The sequence below is a fragment of the Heteronotia binoei genome, chromosome 8, assembly GCF_032191835.1.
Source record: "Heteronotia binoei isolate CCM8104 ecotype False Entrance Well chromosome 8, APGP_CSIRO_Hbin_v1, whole genome shotgun sequence".
Classification (NCBI taxonomy): Eukaryota; Metazoa; Chordata; class Lepidosauria; order Squamata; family Gekkonidae; genus Heteronotia; species Heteronotia binoei.
In genome coordinates, this window is record NC_083230.1 from 35,372,231 (window position 1) to 35,390,147 (window position 17,917).

At 41.8% G+C, this 17,917-nt stretch overlaps 1 protein-coding gene across 1 annotated transcript in view; it reads left to right on the forward strand.

Annotated features, from left to right (window-relative positions):
* The window catches only part of IMMP2L (inner mitochondrial membrane peptidase subunit 2), a 919,024-nt gene that overhangs the window by 618,657 nt on the left and 282,450 nt on the right, over positions 1–17,917 (forward strand). The window contains exon 4 of the mRNA XM_060244896.1: positions 2,610–2,675. Within this exon, the coding sequence (XP_060100879.1) occupies positions 2,610–2,675 (66 nt within the window). The remainder of the gene's footprint in view (positions 1–2,609; positions 2,676–17,917) is intronic.

Sequence of the window (17,917 nt, forward strand, 5' to 3'; positions counted from 1 at the left end):
TTGAGGGAAAGATGTGGGTCTAGAAGGCTGAAGGGCTGGGAGAAGAGACACCAGTCGACTTAAGGGACTTGGCACATTATACCCAAGAGGCCAACCCAGAATAGTGTTGGAGAGTGAAAGCTGTATGATCTGTGAAACCTGAGAGACCTAAGTGAACTTGATATTATAAAGCCTGAACTACGAAGAAATTGTTAACTGCTTGAGATACAATATAGCCCATATATATATTTCCCATTCCTCAGTTGAAGACAGTGTGTGTACGTTAATAAATTTCTGTGGTTTACTTTAAAGTTCTCTGGTGCCAGTATATTGGGAAAGCTATCAAAGCTGCTATGGTCCCCTACAAACTGAGTTTATATCCATCCGAAAACAAAACAAAACCCCCGAAGAGACTAGTAGTGAGAAATCCATATTACTCCCACCCCTTGCGTTTCATAGTCGTGAGGTAAAATTCAAAAGTAAGAACTGAGGTGGAAGAGGGGCTGGGGTAGCCATAAGCCGCATATAGAAGCGATCCAGTGAGACCGCGAGGCGCACTGCTATACACCTACTGGAATGGTCTTGGGTTAGCCATAGCTATTGCATGAGCTGTCCTTGAAAGGGCAGCTGCTGGGAGAGCCCTCTCAGCCACACCCACCTCACAGGGTGTCTGTTGTGGGGGGAGAAGACATAGGAGATTGTAAACCACTCTGAGTCTCTGATTCAGGGAGAAGGGCAGGGTATAAATCTGCAATTCTTCTTCTTCAGTCAGGTGGCATCAAGTCACCATGAGGGTGCTGCCAGGCCTAGGGTAGCCAACCTCGAGGTGGAGCCTGAAGATATCCTAGTATCAGAACTGAAATCCAGATCTCTTTCCCTTGGAGAAAATGACTACTTTAGAGGGTGGACTCTATGGCATTATATTTAGCTGGGGCCTTTCCCCTCCCCAAAGTCTGGCTTCCATAGACTCCACCACAAAATCTTCAGGAATTTCCCAACCTGGAGCTGGCAACCCTAATCAGGATTAGCCCCAATGACTTCTCACTCAAAGGCCAAAATAGGCCTGAAAAGGCTCCCCCCCCCACACACGCCTTTTACTGACTGAACCAAGCTTGGAATACTGTGGTTGCCTCGCAACAGCCGCTGAAGAAAATTTAAGGGCCTGGTGGAACGGGCCAGTAGGAAATGAAGTCAGCTTCCCCAGTGGTCCAGTCCTCATCTGTCCTGCGCTTGCTACAGTAGCATCAAATATTATCTTGTTTCATTTATTCATCTGAGGCTCAATATATTCCAGTCACCATCACACTGTTTACCTCCAAGGCGGCCACACAAAGTTTGTATGGGTCTGGTACCTGGACTGATAAAGTAGGGGAGTCCTTGGATTCAATTTTTTAAAAATTCCTACATTCCATTTGCAGAATTCTGAATTGTGTTGTGGGGTAGCTCTCCAAGCTGAATTGGGACAACCATCACTTGAAGATCAAGCTTGGTTGAAGGCTTTACCCCTTAAAATTAAAATTATACACTCCAGCATCCAAGAGGGCTACCTCAGATTAGTTAGAGAGGACTTTTATGTCTCCCACTAAGATAAACTTGTTGAACAACAGCTACAACTCCTCAATCTTTTCTGGACTCCTTTTATTCAGTTACCAGACAGAAAACCATGAGAACAATTGAGAAATGTCTATTTAAGTATAACAGTATGATCTGTAGTCCTAGACTGTTGTTCTAGTCAATTTGTCGATATTCTTTCACCTGGAGAGTTTCCTGATTACTGCTCATATTTGACTGTTCTTCACAATAGGTATGCCTTATGTTGGTGCAACTTAATGCCCTACCATCTAGGGAGGTATCCTAAGATACCATACTCTGATAGAGTATGCAGCTGTGGTGCAGGTAGTGTAGACACTTTGTAGCACGTGACTGTTGAATGTAATTACTTTTCTGAGCCTAGAAATCTTTCCATTCTTCCTTTGCTCCAAATATAGATCATATGGAGACATTACCTCTTTTATGTGAAAATAATAGCAGATCTGTCAGTTTTTTAGCTAAAAAATGTTATGCATTTGTGGTAGATTTTTTCAGCCATTCAGATGGAGTCTAACTTTTACTATATTTTTGTAATCTGCTTAGAACAAATAAATTAAGAAGCAGTGTGAGATAGAGAAGAATAGATTTTTAAAAACAGATTTCTCCATCAGATGATTTAATTTTCATCTCATTTTGAGTTTATTTTCTAGAATAAATAATTGACTTGAATGTTTATGTATGTGGTTATGTTGACATTTAATAGTACATTCAACTTGAAGTATGTGAATCCATTTGCAATCAACTCTGTATCATCTACAACAGGGCACTAATGAGATAACCACTGAATATTTTGAACATTCAATTTTTAGCAGCAAGATGGTGACTTATCTATCTTTGCAGCACTTGTTTTTCTCCACAACAGCTTGAAATGAGAATGGCAGAACTGGCTTAACAAGAATATGACAGATATCATATTAGGATAAAACAACAGGTTCTCTAATGATTTATGCGGTTTCCAATTCATAGTGGATTTTTCTCTTCATTTTCTCAAGACAATGAGAACATTACAGATTGAGTAACTTTTCTTCTCCTTTTTGCAGGTCTCCAAGAAACCCAGAGCAGAAGATCATTAAACGAGTGATTGCTCTTGAAGGAGACATTATCAAGTAAGTATTGTATGCCATCACCTCTGTCTTTTTGTAATAATACAGCACCTTTTTGGTACAATTTGAGTCAGTATCCAAGACAACGATAACATTCAGAAATACTTAGGAGGAAGGGGGTTCAGGAGGGGTGAGAGTTTCTTAAAAGCAAAATACTGAAAGCACAATCGCAGACGATTCCTATGAGAAGAAAAAATGGAAAAAGCCTAAAGAAGCCGAAATGGCTTCATAAACAGCTCTCTAAAGACTTGAGAAATAAAAGACCCCTTTAGAAATTGGAAGGAGGGCCTTATAACTAAGGATGAATATAAACAAATCACCAGTGCTTGTAGAGAAAAAGGAAAGCTCAGTGTGACCTTAGGCTGGCCAAAGATACTAAAAACAACAAAAAAGGGTTCTTTTATATGTTCAGAGTAAGAAAAAGAGCAAGGACATGGTAGGCCCCTTGCAAGGCAAAGAAAGTGAAATTGTAACAGGTAATGAAGAGAGGGCAGAACTGCTCAATACCTACTTTCCCTCAGTCTTCTCTTCTGAGGGAAATAGTGCTCAACATGGCAAAAACAGAACATATAAGGAGGGTATGAAGTTCCAACCTAGGATCAGCATAGGGGTAGTACATAAACACCTAGTTTCTTTAAATGAAATGAAGTCCTCAGGTCCAGATGAATTGCACCCAAGTGTTCTAAAAGAGCTTGTGGATGTAATTTCTGAGCTTCTGGCTATTATTTTTGAGAATTCCTGGAGAACAGGAGAGGTGCTGGAAGATTGGAGGTGGGCGAATGTTGTCCCCATCTTCAAGAAGGGGAAAAAAGAAGATCCAGGTAACTACTGACCCATCAGCTTGACATCTATACCTGGAAAAGTTTTAGAACAAATCATCAAACAGTCGGTCCTGGAACATTTAGAAAGAATGGATGTGATTACTAAGAGCCAGCATGGTTTTTTCAAGAACAAGTCATGACAGACTAACCTGATCTCTTTTTTTGAGAAAGTGACTACCTTGCTGGATCAGGGGAATGCTGTAGACATCATTTATCTTGATTTCAGTAAGGCTTTTGATAAGGTTCCACATACTATCCTTGTTGACAAGTTGGTAAAATGTGGTTTGGATCCTGTTACCATTAGGTGGATCTGTAACTGGTTGACAGATTGCACCCAAAGAATGCTTATGAATGGTTCCTCATCCTCTTGGAGAGGAGTGACAAGTGGAGTGCCTCAGGGATCTGTCCTGGGAACTGTTTTGTTCAACATCTTTATAAACGATTTGGACGAAGGAATAGAGGGAATGCTTATTAAATTTGCAAATGATACGAAATTGGGAGGGGTTGCAAACACAGAAGAAGACAGTAACAGGGTATAGGATGACCTTGACAGGCTGGAAAACTGCGCTGAAATCAATAAAATGAATTTTAACAGAGATAAATGTAAAGTTCAGCATTTAGGTAGGAAAAATCCAATGCATGGTTATAGGATGGGAGAGACTTGTCTCAGCAGTAGTATGTGCAAAAAGGATCTAGGGGTCTTAGTGGATCATATGCTGAACATGAGTCAACAGTGTGATGTGGTGGCTAAAAAGGAAAATGCAATTTTGGGCTGTATCAACAGAAGTATAGTGTCCAGATCACGTGATGTGATGGTATTGCTTTGCTCTGCTCTGGTAAGACCTCATCTGAAGTATTGTGTTTAGTTTTGGGCACCACATTTTAAGAAGGATATAGATAAGCTGGAACGGGTCCAGAGGAGGGCAACGAAGATGGTGAGGGTCTGGAGACCAAGTCCTATGAGGAAAGGTTGAAGAAGCTGGGGATGTTTAGCCCGGAGCGGAGGCGGCTGAGAGGTGATATGATCACCATCTTCAAGTACTTGAAGGGCTGTCATCTGGAGGGTGGTGTGGAATTGTTTTCTGTGGTGCCAGAAGGTAGGACCTGAACCAATGGGTTGAAATTAAATCAAAAGAGCTTCCGGCTCAACATTAGGAAGAACTTCCTGTCTGTTAGAGCGATTCCTCAGTGGAACAGGCTTCCTTGGGAGGTGGTGGATTCTCCATCCTTGGAGGTTTTTAAACAGAGGCTAGATGGCCATCTGACAGCAATGAAGATTCTGTGAATTTAGGGGGAAGTGTTTGTGAGCGTTTTGCAGGGGGGTGGACTAGAGGTCCCTAGAGGTGGACTAGAGGTCCCTTCCAACTCTATGATTCTATGATTCTTTGCTTTTGGTGCTCTGCATTATAGAGATATCCATGCTATATCCTTTCATAATGAGAGTAGAAGTATGATACAAAGATACTTTTTTATGCAAGTAACTCTTACCTAGTTTTGTAGGCGTGTTGAAGATATTAAAAAAGTAGTGAATGCTTTTTATGAATTCAAATTAATAACTTGTTATTAAACTTTAGCAAAGGGAATTGCATCCAAAATTCCCAGTTTTCTTTTAATCATAGGATATGGATCTGTATAAAGAATAAGTCAGAAACTCCAAGGTGGCATTATACATTGGTATGCTTCGTAAGCATATATTTATTTATTTACGTTATATTTATATCCCTCCTATTCTATGCAGACTCAAGGAGGCTAACAACATAAAATACACAATAAACAATAAGCAATATTAACACAATAAAATAATAAAACAATCAGATAAATTGCAATGGCATTACTTCAGGCATATAATATTTCCTTTCTCAACGCGTACAGATCCTAGGCAGTTAGTACTAAAGTGCAATAGATCCTGATGCGGTGGCAGCCCTCTCCTATTAGATGTTATGTGCCATCCGAAACAGTTCAGTCTTGCAGGCTCTGCAGAACTGCGATAAGTCCCGCAGAGCCCTGCTGGCTTCTGGGAGGGTGTTCCAGAGTATTGGGGCTGCAACCAAGAAGGCTCTTGCTCTGGTGGAATTAAGCCTTGCCTCTTTTAGCCCAGGGACAGACAAAAGATTTTGAGAACTTGATCAAAGTGAGTGCTCTCTGGGGAACATGTGGGGGAAGGCGGTCCCACAGATAGGTAGGACCTTGGCCATATAGGGCTTTGAAGGTTAATACCAGGACCTTGAAACGGATTCGGTATGCAACAGGCAGCCAGTGCAGCTGTCTCAGCACAGGTTGAATGTGCTCCTGCCAGGGAAGCCTCACTAGTAGCCTGGCTGCAGCGTTCTGCACCAGCTGCAGCTTCCGAATCTGAGTCAAGGGCAGCCCCATGTAGAGAGCATTACAGTAATCAATTCTCGAGGTGACCGAGGTGTGGATCACCATTGCTAAGTCGCCACGCTCAAGGTAGGGGACCAATTGCTGTGTTCGCTGAAGGTGGAAAAAAGCGGCTGTGGCAGTGGCTGCTACCTGGGCCTCCATAGTTAAGGAGAACTCCAGGAGCACTCCCAGACTCTTAACCCTTGATGCTGATGTCAGTGGCGCTCCATCGAAGGCTAGTAAAGGGATCACCCTTCCTAGGCTGCTGCAACTTAGAAAGAGAACCTCCGTCTTCGTTGAATTCAGCTTTAGCCAGCACAGCCTTCTTGAAATGACTTAATGCTTAAAGATTTGGAGGCCCTCCCCCTGCTTCAGGGTTACCAGAAAGTTAGGGAGGGCTTTGAATGTCCACTGGGCACTCCATTATATCCTATGGAGACCAATCCCCACAGGGTATAATGGAAAATTTATCTGTGGGTATCTGGGGCACTGGGGTGGCTGTCTTTTGAGGTAGAGGCACCAAATTTTCAGCATAGCATTATTTCCAATGGAGGGAAGACATTTAAAAGGTGTGTGGTCCCTTTAAATGTGATGGCCAGAACTCCTTTTGGAACTCAGTCATGCTTGTCACAACCTTGCTCCTAGCTTTACCCCAAAGTCTCCTGGTTCCACTCCCAAAGTCCCCAGAAATTTCTTGAGTTGGACCTGGGAACCCTATAATGTCACTTTATCTCAAAGTGCATAAATTGGATTTCAGCCGTATTAAGTTTAAAAAAGGAAAGAAAAATATGTAACAATGTAAGTATTATGGCAAACAGCTTTAACACTGTTTGTTAATTCTTCCTCCTCTTTAGATATCTGCATCCAGTGATCAGAAACAGTATATATATCTTCAAGACTCTGCCTAAAAGTAGATGTTAATTTTACATCAAAAGCTATATTCATAAAAATGCAGTATCTTCATGTCATTAAATAAAACTAGTGTAGTTAGCATTTTGTTTGTTAAATGTTGCAAATAAAACGAGTAATTATTTCATCGCTGCATTAACTCTGTAGCAAAAGTGTAGTTGCTTGGTTTATGTATCAAGTATATTAAGATCTTCTGAAAAACCAGTACAAACTCTGATAGCAAATATAAGATAAGGTAATGTCTGAAGCCCTAGATTATGCATTTAAAAGCATGTTCATCAGAAGGCTGAAGTGATGTGATTTACAGTTCTGGAACTTTTAAGAATGGTTTGGAACAGACTGAAAAACTGAGCAGCCTCCCTAAATGACAATTGTGGCTTTTTTTTCTGTTGCAATTTTGCTTCCCATTGAAGGCTTTGGGTAGTGAATAATAATACAATAAGGATTAAGTGCCTGACTCCCAGTCAATTCCCACTGATTTTATTTCAAAAGACCTTAAAACAAATATAAAGTAATTTAAGATAATTTTAGCATTTTGTTATGTTAGTATAGTATAAAGAAGTACAAGATTATCATATAAAACTTATAAAAACAATTGAATGTTATTAACTTCTCCCCTCTGAATTAAAGCTGAAAACTGAACCTATGTAGGTTCCAGCAGTGCTGTATCTAAAAAAAGACAGCAATGACTTAATAATTGGGTTTTGCTCCTCTTTGAATTAATGTCAGTTTTTAAAATGAGAATGCTGTTTGTTAATTCAGTTAGCCATCGTAGTATAAAGGAAAAGAGGCAGATTTCCATTTTCTCAAGATGACCTGCATTAGCAATGCCTTGTTGACATTTATCAAATCATGCAGTTATGACCAGAAATGAAGTTCTTGTGTGCCTACTAAACACTCTTTCATCTGTAGTTCAGATTTTTAAAAAAATACTGCAAAACACAAAAAAACAGGGGCGCTAAATAATAAATTCTGATGAAAACATATTACCAATATAAATCTAGCAAAGTAGCAGCAATATACCATTTCTGCTTCTAAAATCCCTAATATGCATTCACTCAAATTTCTCATGTACATGATCTGTACAATCTTGCTAGTAAGATAAAGAACTCAAGTTGTTGTTAGCTGTGTTTCATCATTTATTATTTCTATAGTGCTTCTGAGTGCTTTAGCACCCAGAGTTTGTACTCACTTTTCAGTTTTTCTGACCCCTATAGTGTTGCAACGCACAGTACAATGAGACTTACATCATGACAAATAAAGCTGTGCACATTCCTGAAGATCTGCCTCATCGACAATTTATTCTTTCTGTGCTTCAGATGATTTGTTCCAAACACTTTGTTGAAATTCTCATATTTTGATCAGAACCATTGAATCTTCCCCCCTTCTTTTGTTCTCTATCCAAAACTGAAGTAAGACATAGAATGGGTTATTTTCCCTCCTTACAATTGCCTTTGTAGTCTTTGAGGTGCATTTCCATGCAAAAAAATACACTGTATATTGAAAATGAAATGGAAAGTAAATAGAACATTGCCCCCCCTCCCTTTTACATATGAGACTCTGGAAGAAGACTGTTAGTCCAGTAATACTGAACTAGATAGACCAATAGTCTGTTGTGGCATAGCACAATTTAATGGTTTTGTAAACATGGGGGGATTCTACATTCATGTTTGAGCCAGATTTTCTGAGGACTGAAGCCGGTTTATAAAAATCCAGATTATTTTTAAAGCATTTACACTTTCTCTCATTTGCTACGGTTCTTGTCTATAGCGGTTGTTTTGACGTGTTTCATCCACAAGGAGGCTGAAGATAATTCCTTATTTGCAGTTCCTTATTCATTCCTTATTTGTTACTTATTCGTGAATTCAACCAAAAACACTGAAGAGGATTTGAAAGCTCTGAACCCCAAAATAAGGTCTGGACCCCCGTATATCATACACCCCCTTGTTCAGGGGACTCTACCCTTCAAGAAGATATGTGCTGCCTCATGGTCCAATGAGCGGTTATTGTTCCAGCCGCTGCAGAGCAAGGTGCCCCCTGGGAGGCAGACACTGGGGCCAGGCTGTACCCCAAAACAACATTTGGACCACCCCAAGTGACACATGCCCACACTCAGGACACTGTCCCCTGCAAGAAGATATGCAATGCTGCCCGGTCCATAAGAACATAAGAGAAGCCATGTTGGATCAGGCCAACGGCCCATCCAGTCCAACACTCTGTGTCACACAGTGGCAAAAAATTTTATATATACACACACACTGTGGCTAATAGCCACTGATGGACCTGTGCTCCATATTTTTATCTAAACCCCTCTTGAAGGTGGCTATACTTGTGGCCGCCACCACCTCCTGTGGCAGTGAATTCCACATGTTAATCACCCTTTGGGTGAAGAAGTACTTCCTTCTATCCGTTTTAACCTGTCTGCTCAGCAATTTCATCAAATGCCCATGAGTTCTTGTATTGTGAGAAAGGGAGAAAAGTACTTCTTTCTCTACTTTCTCCATCCCATTATCTTGTAAACCTCTATCATGTCACCCCGCAGTCGACGTTTCTCCAAGCTAAAGAGTCCCAAGCGTTTCAACCTTTCTTCATAGGGAAAGTGCTCCAGCCCTTTAATCATCCAAACACTGCTTCTGGCACCACAAGCTTCCATTTGGAGTGCCACCAAGAAGCCTGTATTTCAGAGGAGAGTTCAATAAGGAACTATTTTGATTGATTGCCCTCTACACCCCAAAAAAGCAATATGGATCACCACATGCCATACACCCCCATGTTCAGGGAATACCAAAATTAGAATTCCAAATAGGGTTCTCAACTCTGGGGTGGGAAACTCCTGGAGATTTGGGGGTGAAGTCAGGGGAGGGTGGGGTTCAGGAAAGGGCGCAAGGAGGATAAGTAGTTTTATACCTGAGATGCTTCAGCAGGGTATAATGGCATACAGTCCACCCTCCAACAAAAAATGTACTAACAATTATGTGGACAAGAACATCACTAGAAAATACATGTCCTTATGTTTTACCTAGCAATAGCAATTCACAGGCAATTTTTATTACCTTTTATTGGTTTCCCACGCAAATGCTATCCAGGCCAAAAAGTACTCCAGTTTGCTTGTTACACTGTTTTGCCATTTGATCCTAACTTTGTATCAGTTTTCACTCTTAACCCACCAGCTATATGTATTTCCGGGGACAGGGTAAAAGCCGTAACGGGCCGGAACAGCCTGTAACAGGCATAAAATAATGTAGACTGTCACAAAAAACACTGGGATGCATCACAGACACTCGAGAACAATATTCTACAGCAGAAAAAGGGGAACTCACACGTCCTTATTACCCCGTTTCGGGCCAAATGCCTTTGGAACACCATGGAACTGGCTGGAACAGGCATCAAACAACCTGGGCTGCCACAAAGAACACTGGGATGCATCACAGGCCCCCCAGAACAATATTCTAGAACAAATAAACTGGAACTCAAACATCTTTATGAGCCCGTTCCGGGCCAAAAGACTTTTATAAGTGGGAGAGAAAGATGGACTTGGGAGTTTCACAGATTTTCATTCAGCCAATTTGAAAGTTAAAATGGTCAGTTCCTCACAATTTTGCCCTGAAGGCTTTGAATTAACAAAACTTGTTCAACCTCTCTTTCTCAGGTACTTGATTCTGGCATTTTTAAAGTGTTAAACTAAAGATATCACATCAAACTCCCATTACCCTGCAGAGAAAACTAACTCTGCAGGCTGGAACCTTTGCTGGGATTCCAGGAGATCTCCAGCTCTCAGCTGGAGAACTGGCCTTGTCTAATGTTACCTCTCTTTTTCTTTATTTACTTAATACAAAGCCAGGTTTCTCCATTCTAAGAGACATTCAAGTTTAAAAGTTAGATTTTCCTTGGGGGGAGGGGAGGTTCACAGACAAAGGAACCTTGCCTGCCTGTGTGGGAATGCCATTCTCTGAAGTTCCACAGAATTCTGGCTTTCAAGTTCCCCAAATGGGATGAGCTAAGGACCCTTGCTAAAAGCAATACCTTGTGCCATGAGTGTGGAACTCTGTATAGGCTCAGAGACAACTTTTCCTTCATGATTCTGGGGTAACAGAACTGAAACAGGGACTGTTTTCTCATTTTCACTGGGAAAAGAAGTCTGGGGCTGCACAGCTGGGTTTGCCCTTTTTTTTAATACTAGCTTCTAACTTTTCCTGGAGTTCTTGATTTTTCTTAGCAAGCTGTTTGATTTCTAAATCTTTTTCATGGGTAGGATTTGTAAGCTCCCCTATTTTTCCTTTAGGGGGAATATTTTCTCATTTCTCATGTTCCCTTTGCTGTAGCCGTTCCTGCAGTTGCTTAATAACAGCAGAGCTATCTCTTAGGGCTGTGAATAATCCCCAAGATGTGCAGAGGGCAATCAAGCTCACCCCAGGAGGGGACAGACTGCCTAAACCTTTGTCCCACAGAACCCAAAACAATGGTGCCAGCAGAAAAACAGTATCTTCACCTGAAAGCCAATTTGGCTATCCATTGACATGTTTAACAGCTTTTACCCCAGGAGTTTTCCTCTCCATTCTTTCTATTAATGGTTATCCTGGAGCCTCCCCCTTGGCCCATTGTTACCTGGTAGTCCGATCAGATAACATAGGACGTCACATAGGACCGACCAATGAGGATTGCTGTGGAGAACGCCACCTGCTGGTGGTAATGAAGAAAAGCAACAAAAAGAAGCAAAAGATGCCAACTCCGCTTAAACTCCACTTAATAAGTGGTCTGGGAAAATGAGGCGCAACACAGAGCCAGATACGGCTTCACTACTGTTCCAGGATTTCAAGTGTAAATGGTAACCAAAATGCCGGCGCAAGACAGTAGTGAAGCCAGTTTGCAATGTAGATTGTCACATCTGAAAGGGTAGTATTACTGGGTCTTTTGCCCAGTGTAGAATCCCCCATGGTTCCTAATCCCCACTCAACACTGTACCATTATAATGCACAGTTTATTATATTTTAGCTGTATATACTTAGTTTGTATTCGTCAATGATCATATTCAAGCATATGAGAAGATTAAATATATATATATATATATATAATAGCTAAAAGTATGGCACCATTAAGAATACAACAATAATATTTCACAAATAAAATACACCTAGCTGTATATTGGGAATTCATGGAATAATGATAAGAATAAAATGTGCTTGTTCTACCAGTGCTTTTTCTAAATACCAAACAGAAAAGTTATGTGTGCAGATGCTGACACCTAAACTTGCATTGTTAATAAGGTTGCCAACCTCCAAATGGCAGCTAGGGATCTCCCACTGTTACAGTTGATCTCCAGACAACCAAGATCAGTTCCCCTGAAGAAAAATGTCTGCTTTAGAAGGTAGACACTATGGCATTATACCCTGCTGAGGTCCATCCCCTCCCCAAACACCATTCTTCCCAGGCTTCACCCCCAAGTCTCCAGATATTTCCCTACCCAAAGCTGGCAATCCTGATCTCTAATAACTACCCTTCATATTCAGATAGACTGCAGCTTTCGCTCCTGATTTAGTTTGCTAATATAAAGTGCCAACAATAGCTAGTTCTGTAGGAACTGATAAAGGTGGTAATTTTTGCTTCTATTATAATATAATTTCTTAATAGCTATGGTGATAAATTGCAAAACCTTATTAGTTCTATCTTCTTTGTACACCTTTGCTAGTGCAGTCTTTGGAGTGATTCTGTACATCTCCAGTCTATACATCTGGGCACAGGAATGATTTATTGCTACAAGGACTTTGGTGGCCAATGGCTGAAATCTGTCTCTTCTTTTGATTTGACTCAAGTTATATAGTGATGTGTTTCTGGAGTATGGATCATACAGCCTAACTCAGACTTGATCCAGAAAGACCAATAATTTGATTGAGGCAGGGGAGTAAATATGTACTTCACTAGTCATTCATGCTTGTGGCCTTGAAGTGCTTCTGGGTTTGTACCAGTCCTCCTAGCTTCTATATTCGGTGTCCATATGAACACTTTTGTAACCTTGAGACTAGATTGCCATGATGTGCCAGGTTGTGTCCTGCTGCATGGTAAATTACCAAGAGCATTTCAGTGTTTGTGTTTGTTTCTTTACTCAGTTGAAGGTGTTGCTTATCCCTAAAAAGCCCTAAATGAGGGAGGGAGATTCCTCATACTGCCCAGAGCTCCTTAGAAGATCAGAACAATAAATCACTTGGAGATAATGAACCTAGGAGAATGTCGTTACGTCTACATCCCAGGATTTTTTTTTTTTAAAGAACAGATAAGAGTGTCTTCTTGTTTCTATTGTCAATCTGCCCAGTTTTGAATTTAACAGAAATGGAACTAGGGTTTCCGCTAACATGTGAATCCAGGTTTTCACCCCTCTGCTTAATTGCAGGGGTGCTTTCTCTTGGGTGGCCCTTCTGCTCAGCTGGTGCCCGGTTAAGGAGTTGTAATGCTGGAGCCTGCCTGCCTGTGCAAACCAGGGGGTGAGAGGTTTTTAATTATTCTTTTTCTTCATGAACTATTTTATACTTTATATTTAGTATTCCTGGTTATTTGGTTACTTTCTGTATTATTGGACTATATTATTCTGTACCATTAGGCTGTGTTATTCTGTACCATAATGAATTTGTTTGCTTATGACCCACTAGTCCATGAGCACGAATAAAGGAAAGGTGAGGACTGACCTCTGCTTGCTTCTCCAATGCTGCAGCCTCCCACAGCTTGAGTTAGACAAACTGCTACAGCTGCTGTCCAAAGCCTCTCCCCGGCTAACTGCTGGCATGTGCCGTTGAGGTGACAGGCTGTTGAGAGCCCCTATGAAGAAAGGTTGAAACGCTTGGGACTTTTTAGCTTGGAGAAACGTCGACTGCGGGGTGACATGATAGAGGTTTACAAAATAATGCATGGGATGGAGAAAGTAGAGAAAGAAGTAGTTTTCTCCCTTTCTCACAATACAAGAACTCGTGGGCATTCGATGAAATTGCTGAGCAGACAGGTTAAAATGGATAAAAGGAAGTACTTCTTCACCCAAAGGGTGATTAACATGTGGAATCCACTGCCACTTGAGATGCTGGCAGCTACAAGCATGGCCAGCTTCAAGATGGGGTTAGATAAAATATGGAGCAAAGGTCCATCAGTGGCTATTAGCCACAGTGTGTGTGTATATATAATTTTTTTTGCCACTGTGTGACACAGAGTGTTGGACTGGATGGGCCATTGGCCTGATCCAACATGGCTTCTCTTATGTTCTTATGTTCAATCTGCAACATCAGGAGCATGGTTGGCCATGGCACATCTGCAAGGGGGGCAACACAACAATGTCAGCAAGCTGGGATAAACAGTAGGGATGGGCTTGAGCTGGGGGGAAGGCAGAGCCATGCAACGGGGAACTCAAAGCTCACGACTAATCCTAGTAGGCCTTTTGGCTCACAAGACTGTAGATTAGAGGGAACATTGCATGGAACAGAATTCTTGCTAGTTGCTTATTGACTATATTTTAGAATACTGTTTCTTTGTAGAATTGGCAAAGACCAGTTTGAGCATCTGTTCAAAATGGTTTAAAAGACGTCAGATGATGTTGGTGGCAGCAATCATAACAGGAGGAGGATGGAGTTGTAATGTTTATAAGCATAGAATGTTCATTGTAACTAGTTAGTTCTTACAAACATGTTATTTTACAATATATGTTACTTCTCTGAATTTTGGAATAGGCATCCAATCAAATACAAAAATGAAATGAAATACTGAAGTTCCAGATATATTCTAATCAGCATTTCTGGTGAGTAGGTTTTAGTTTTGCATATAGCAAAAAAAAAAAATTACCGCTAAATCTTTCCTTGTACTATAGAAGGGCAAATGATACATGCTGAAACAGATTTTAATGGAAGTTTCTGTAATTGAAAACCAAAGTGCAGTGACCTCCTATTAGAGGCTAATAAGTGATAGGATTTTTCAAAGGATAGAATACACTAGAAAATAAGGCAATCAATGTACAGATTAGACAAAGGTAGATGCTAAAAGAAAAGGTGACCTTCGATGAATTTTAGAGGATAGCTTTAGCATCTGATGGATTTAATCAGAATTTCAGTGCTAACAAAAATGGAGATTGAAATGAACATGCCAGCAAAACACCAGAAATTAAATGCATTTCACAATGAGGTATGGCAAAGGGGTGCATCTTGCACATCTTGCACACCATCTTCCTAATGTAACAAGCATGTGGAAAAGGAAGATTTAGGGTCTGAAGTGATAAAAATCATTCTAGTGTTTCTAAGCCTTACACAGTTGTTAAAACTTTAATTAAACAGGTTTACAAGGATGGGAAGAGAGACTAAGTTCATAAACGAGACAAATATGCTTTGTAAATGAAAAAGAAAGCTAATTAAACCAAGCATAGTGGCATAATATTAATTTTTAAAAGCACTTCTAGCGTATTTGTAGTAAATCTTGCCATGGCTACTGCATATTTCCTAATGAGTAATTCTACAATTTTAAATTCAGCATATTTGCTGCCAAGTATCTTCGCTAGGTAAGAAAATTGAATCCTTTAGGCATTATGCTAATATTTATTTCAGTAATTAACTCTTTCAGCCCTGCTGATAAAAGAAACTATTCAGGGCTTTGGTTCTGAGTAGTGAATTTATGGTCAACCTGCTGTGCCTCTGTGATTTAATATTTGAAGTTTCCTTGTAAAATACATAGCTGAGAAAATTGTGTGAGCATGTGTACGTTTGTACACAGGTAAAGCTGCTGGTTTCATAGTAGTGAAGCAAGGCTGTCTACCAATATAATTTCTTTTAGCCTAAGAGGAAACAAAGAGCAATTTATTCTAGTTATGTATGCTGTGCAAATTTTGTTATAATCAAAACACAAGGAAGGGAGGTAAAACAAGCAGGAAAAAACTCTCCCCCAGATATGAGCAAAGTAATCTATTGTACAACATAATACAAAAGTACACAATCCCTAAAGGTAAGTAGAATAACACCAGCAATAACAAAAATAGTAATATGAATGTAAGTATGAATTTTTAGAATCCAGTAGACAATAAGGATTTTCAAAACTTGATGCCAAAATTTAATTTAATTTAATTTAATTTAATTTAATTTAAAGATTGGGGTAGGGAACCCTTTTTCTGCCAAGGGCCATTTAGAAATTTATAACATCATCTGCGGACCAGCAGGAACTCATTAGCATATTATGCCACAACCCCTAATATTAGCATATTAGGCCACACCATCTGGGACAATCAAGTGGAAGTTGAACTGGCGGCAGCTGGTTTCCACCCTCAACCCCTGCCACCCCTCCCTCCCTCCCTTCATGCAGAAACTGCAGTTGCTCCCGCCAGACCCAAAGCACCCATATACCCCACCAGCTGTCCTTCACAACACCCACCACTCAGGCTACAGAGACAGAGAGAGAGAGAATTAAAAGAAAGTAGAGAAATGAGAGAGAAGAAAAGGAAATGAAGAAATTTGGGGGAGAAATGGGAAAAAGGGAAAATAGAAAAATGAGAAGGGGAAGAAATGGGGGAAAGAAATCAAAATAAAGTAAAATAAAGAATTGGGGGAGAAGAAAGGGAAATAAAGAAAGGGGGAAGAAATAGGAAGAAAGAAATGAGGTCCCCCTTACTTACTTGAACTTCTACAGTGACTCTTTCAGGCCCTGCAGTGATCCGTGAAGTCTGCAGCTCAGTGTGGCTGGGCCCCATGACCCCCTGCAGCTAGCTCGCCCTGGGGAGGTTGCTATGCAGCGTGGGCCGGCCCAGCAACCCCCGCCAGCCAGCTGGGCATGGGGAGGCTGCCCCAGTGCCTGGCCCAGCAATCCCCAATTGCCAGCTGGGCCCAGGGAGGCCAGTGTGCAGTGTGCCTGGCCTGGAAATCACCCCCACCACCAGCTGGACCTGGAGAGGCCAGTTGGGCCCAGAGAGGCTGGCATGCAGCGCACCCAGCCTGGAGATCCCCCCCCACCAGCTGGGTCTGGGGAGGCTGACATGCAGTGTGCCCAGTCTGGAGATCCCTACTGGGCAGCTGGCCCTGGGGAGGCCAGCGCACCCAGTCCAGCCCAGCGATCCCCAATGGCCAGCTGGGCCCGAGAAGGCCGGTGCACAGCATGCCTGGCCCAGAGATCATCCCCCCACCAGCTGGGCTTGGGGAGGCCTGCATGCAGAGTGCCTGGCCCAGCATCCCTGCTGGCCAGTTGGGCCCGGAGAGGCCGTTGTGTAGTGCGCCTGGCCCGGAGATCCCCCCTCCACCTGGGTCCAGAGAGGCTGATGAGCAGCGCTCCCAGTCTGGAGATCCTTGTTGACCAGCTGACCCTGAGGTGGCCAGTGCACAGCACACCCAGCCTGGGGATTTCCCCCCACCAGCTGGGCCCAGGGAGGCTGGTGCCCAGTGCGCTTGGCTGGACATCCCCACCAGCCAGCTGGCCTTGGGGAGGCTGGCGCACAGTGCATCTGGCCTGGAGATCCCCACTGCCAGCTGGGCTCGGGGAGGCCGGCACCCAGCGTGCCTGGCCAGACATCCCCACCAGCCAGCTGGGTCCGTGGAGACCAGCGCAGCACGCCAGGTCTGGAGATCCCCACCAGCCAGCCCCACCGGCCTGGGGAAGACACCATGAACCAGTCCAAGGGGTTTCCCACCCCTGCTTTAATGCTAACCCAACTCCACCTTCATTTTGTTATTTCCCAGGTTTCAAATCATTCAAAATTTCAAGGTGAAGATCAGCTTTGTATTTCTAAAATTAGATTTCTTTGTCTGTTTTTTTAATAAATGGAGATCAAAAGTATTACCATCCTGTTTGGCAAAATACATTTTCTATAACAGAACTTCACACCAAAAATAAAATGACCATTGTTAGAAAGATCAGAATCTAGTAAGTGGTGAAAAGAACCAGTGAATTGTTTGTGAGGCAAAGATAGTATGTAAATTGTTTGTAGCTATGCTGGTTTAAAAGAAATATCCCAAATGCCAAGAACACAATCCATGAATTCTTTCTATTAGTACCAACCCATTAACATATAATAGTACAAGTTTTTGAGTTCTCCAAAACCAGGACTGTTGAGAGCCACCATGGGCCCCTGGATACAATTTCCATCTGGGCCTCCAAACCAAGTATCATAACAAAACAAATCCCCTTATAATATAAAAGCCCAAATGTACTGGT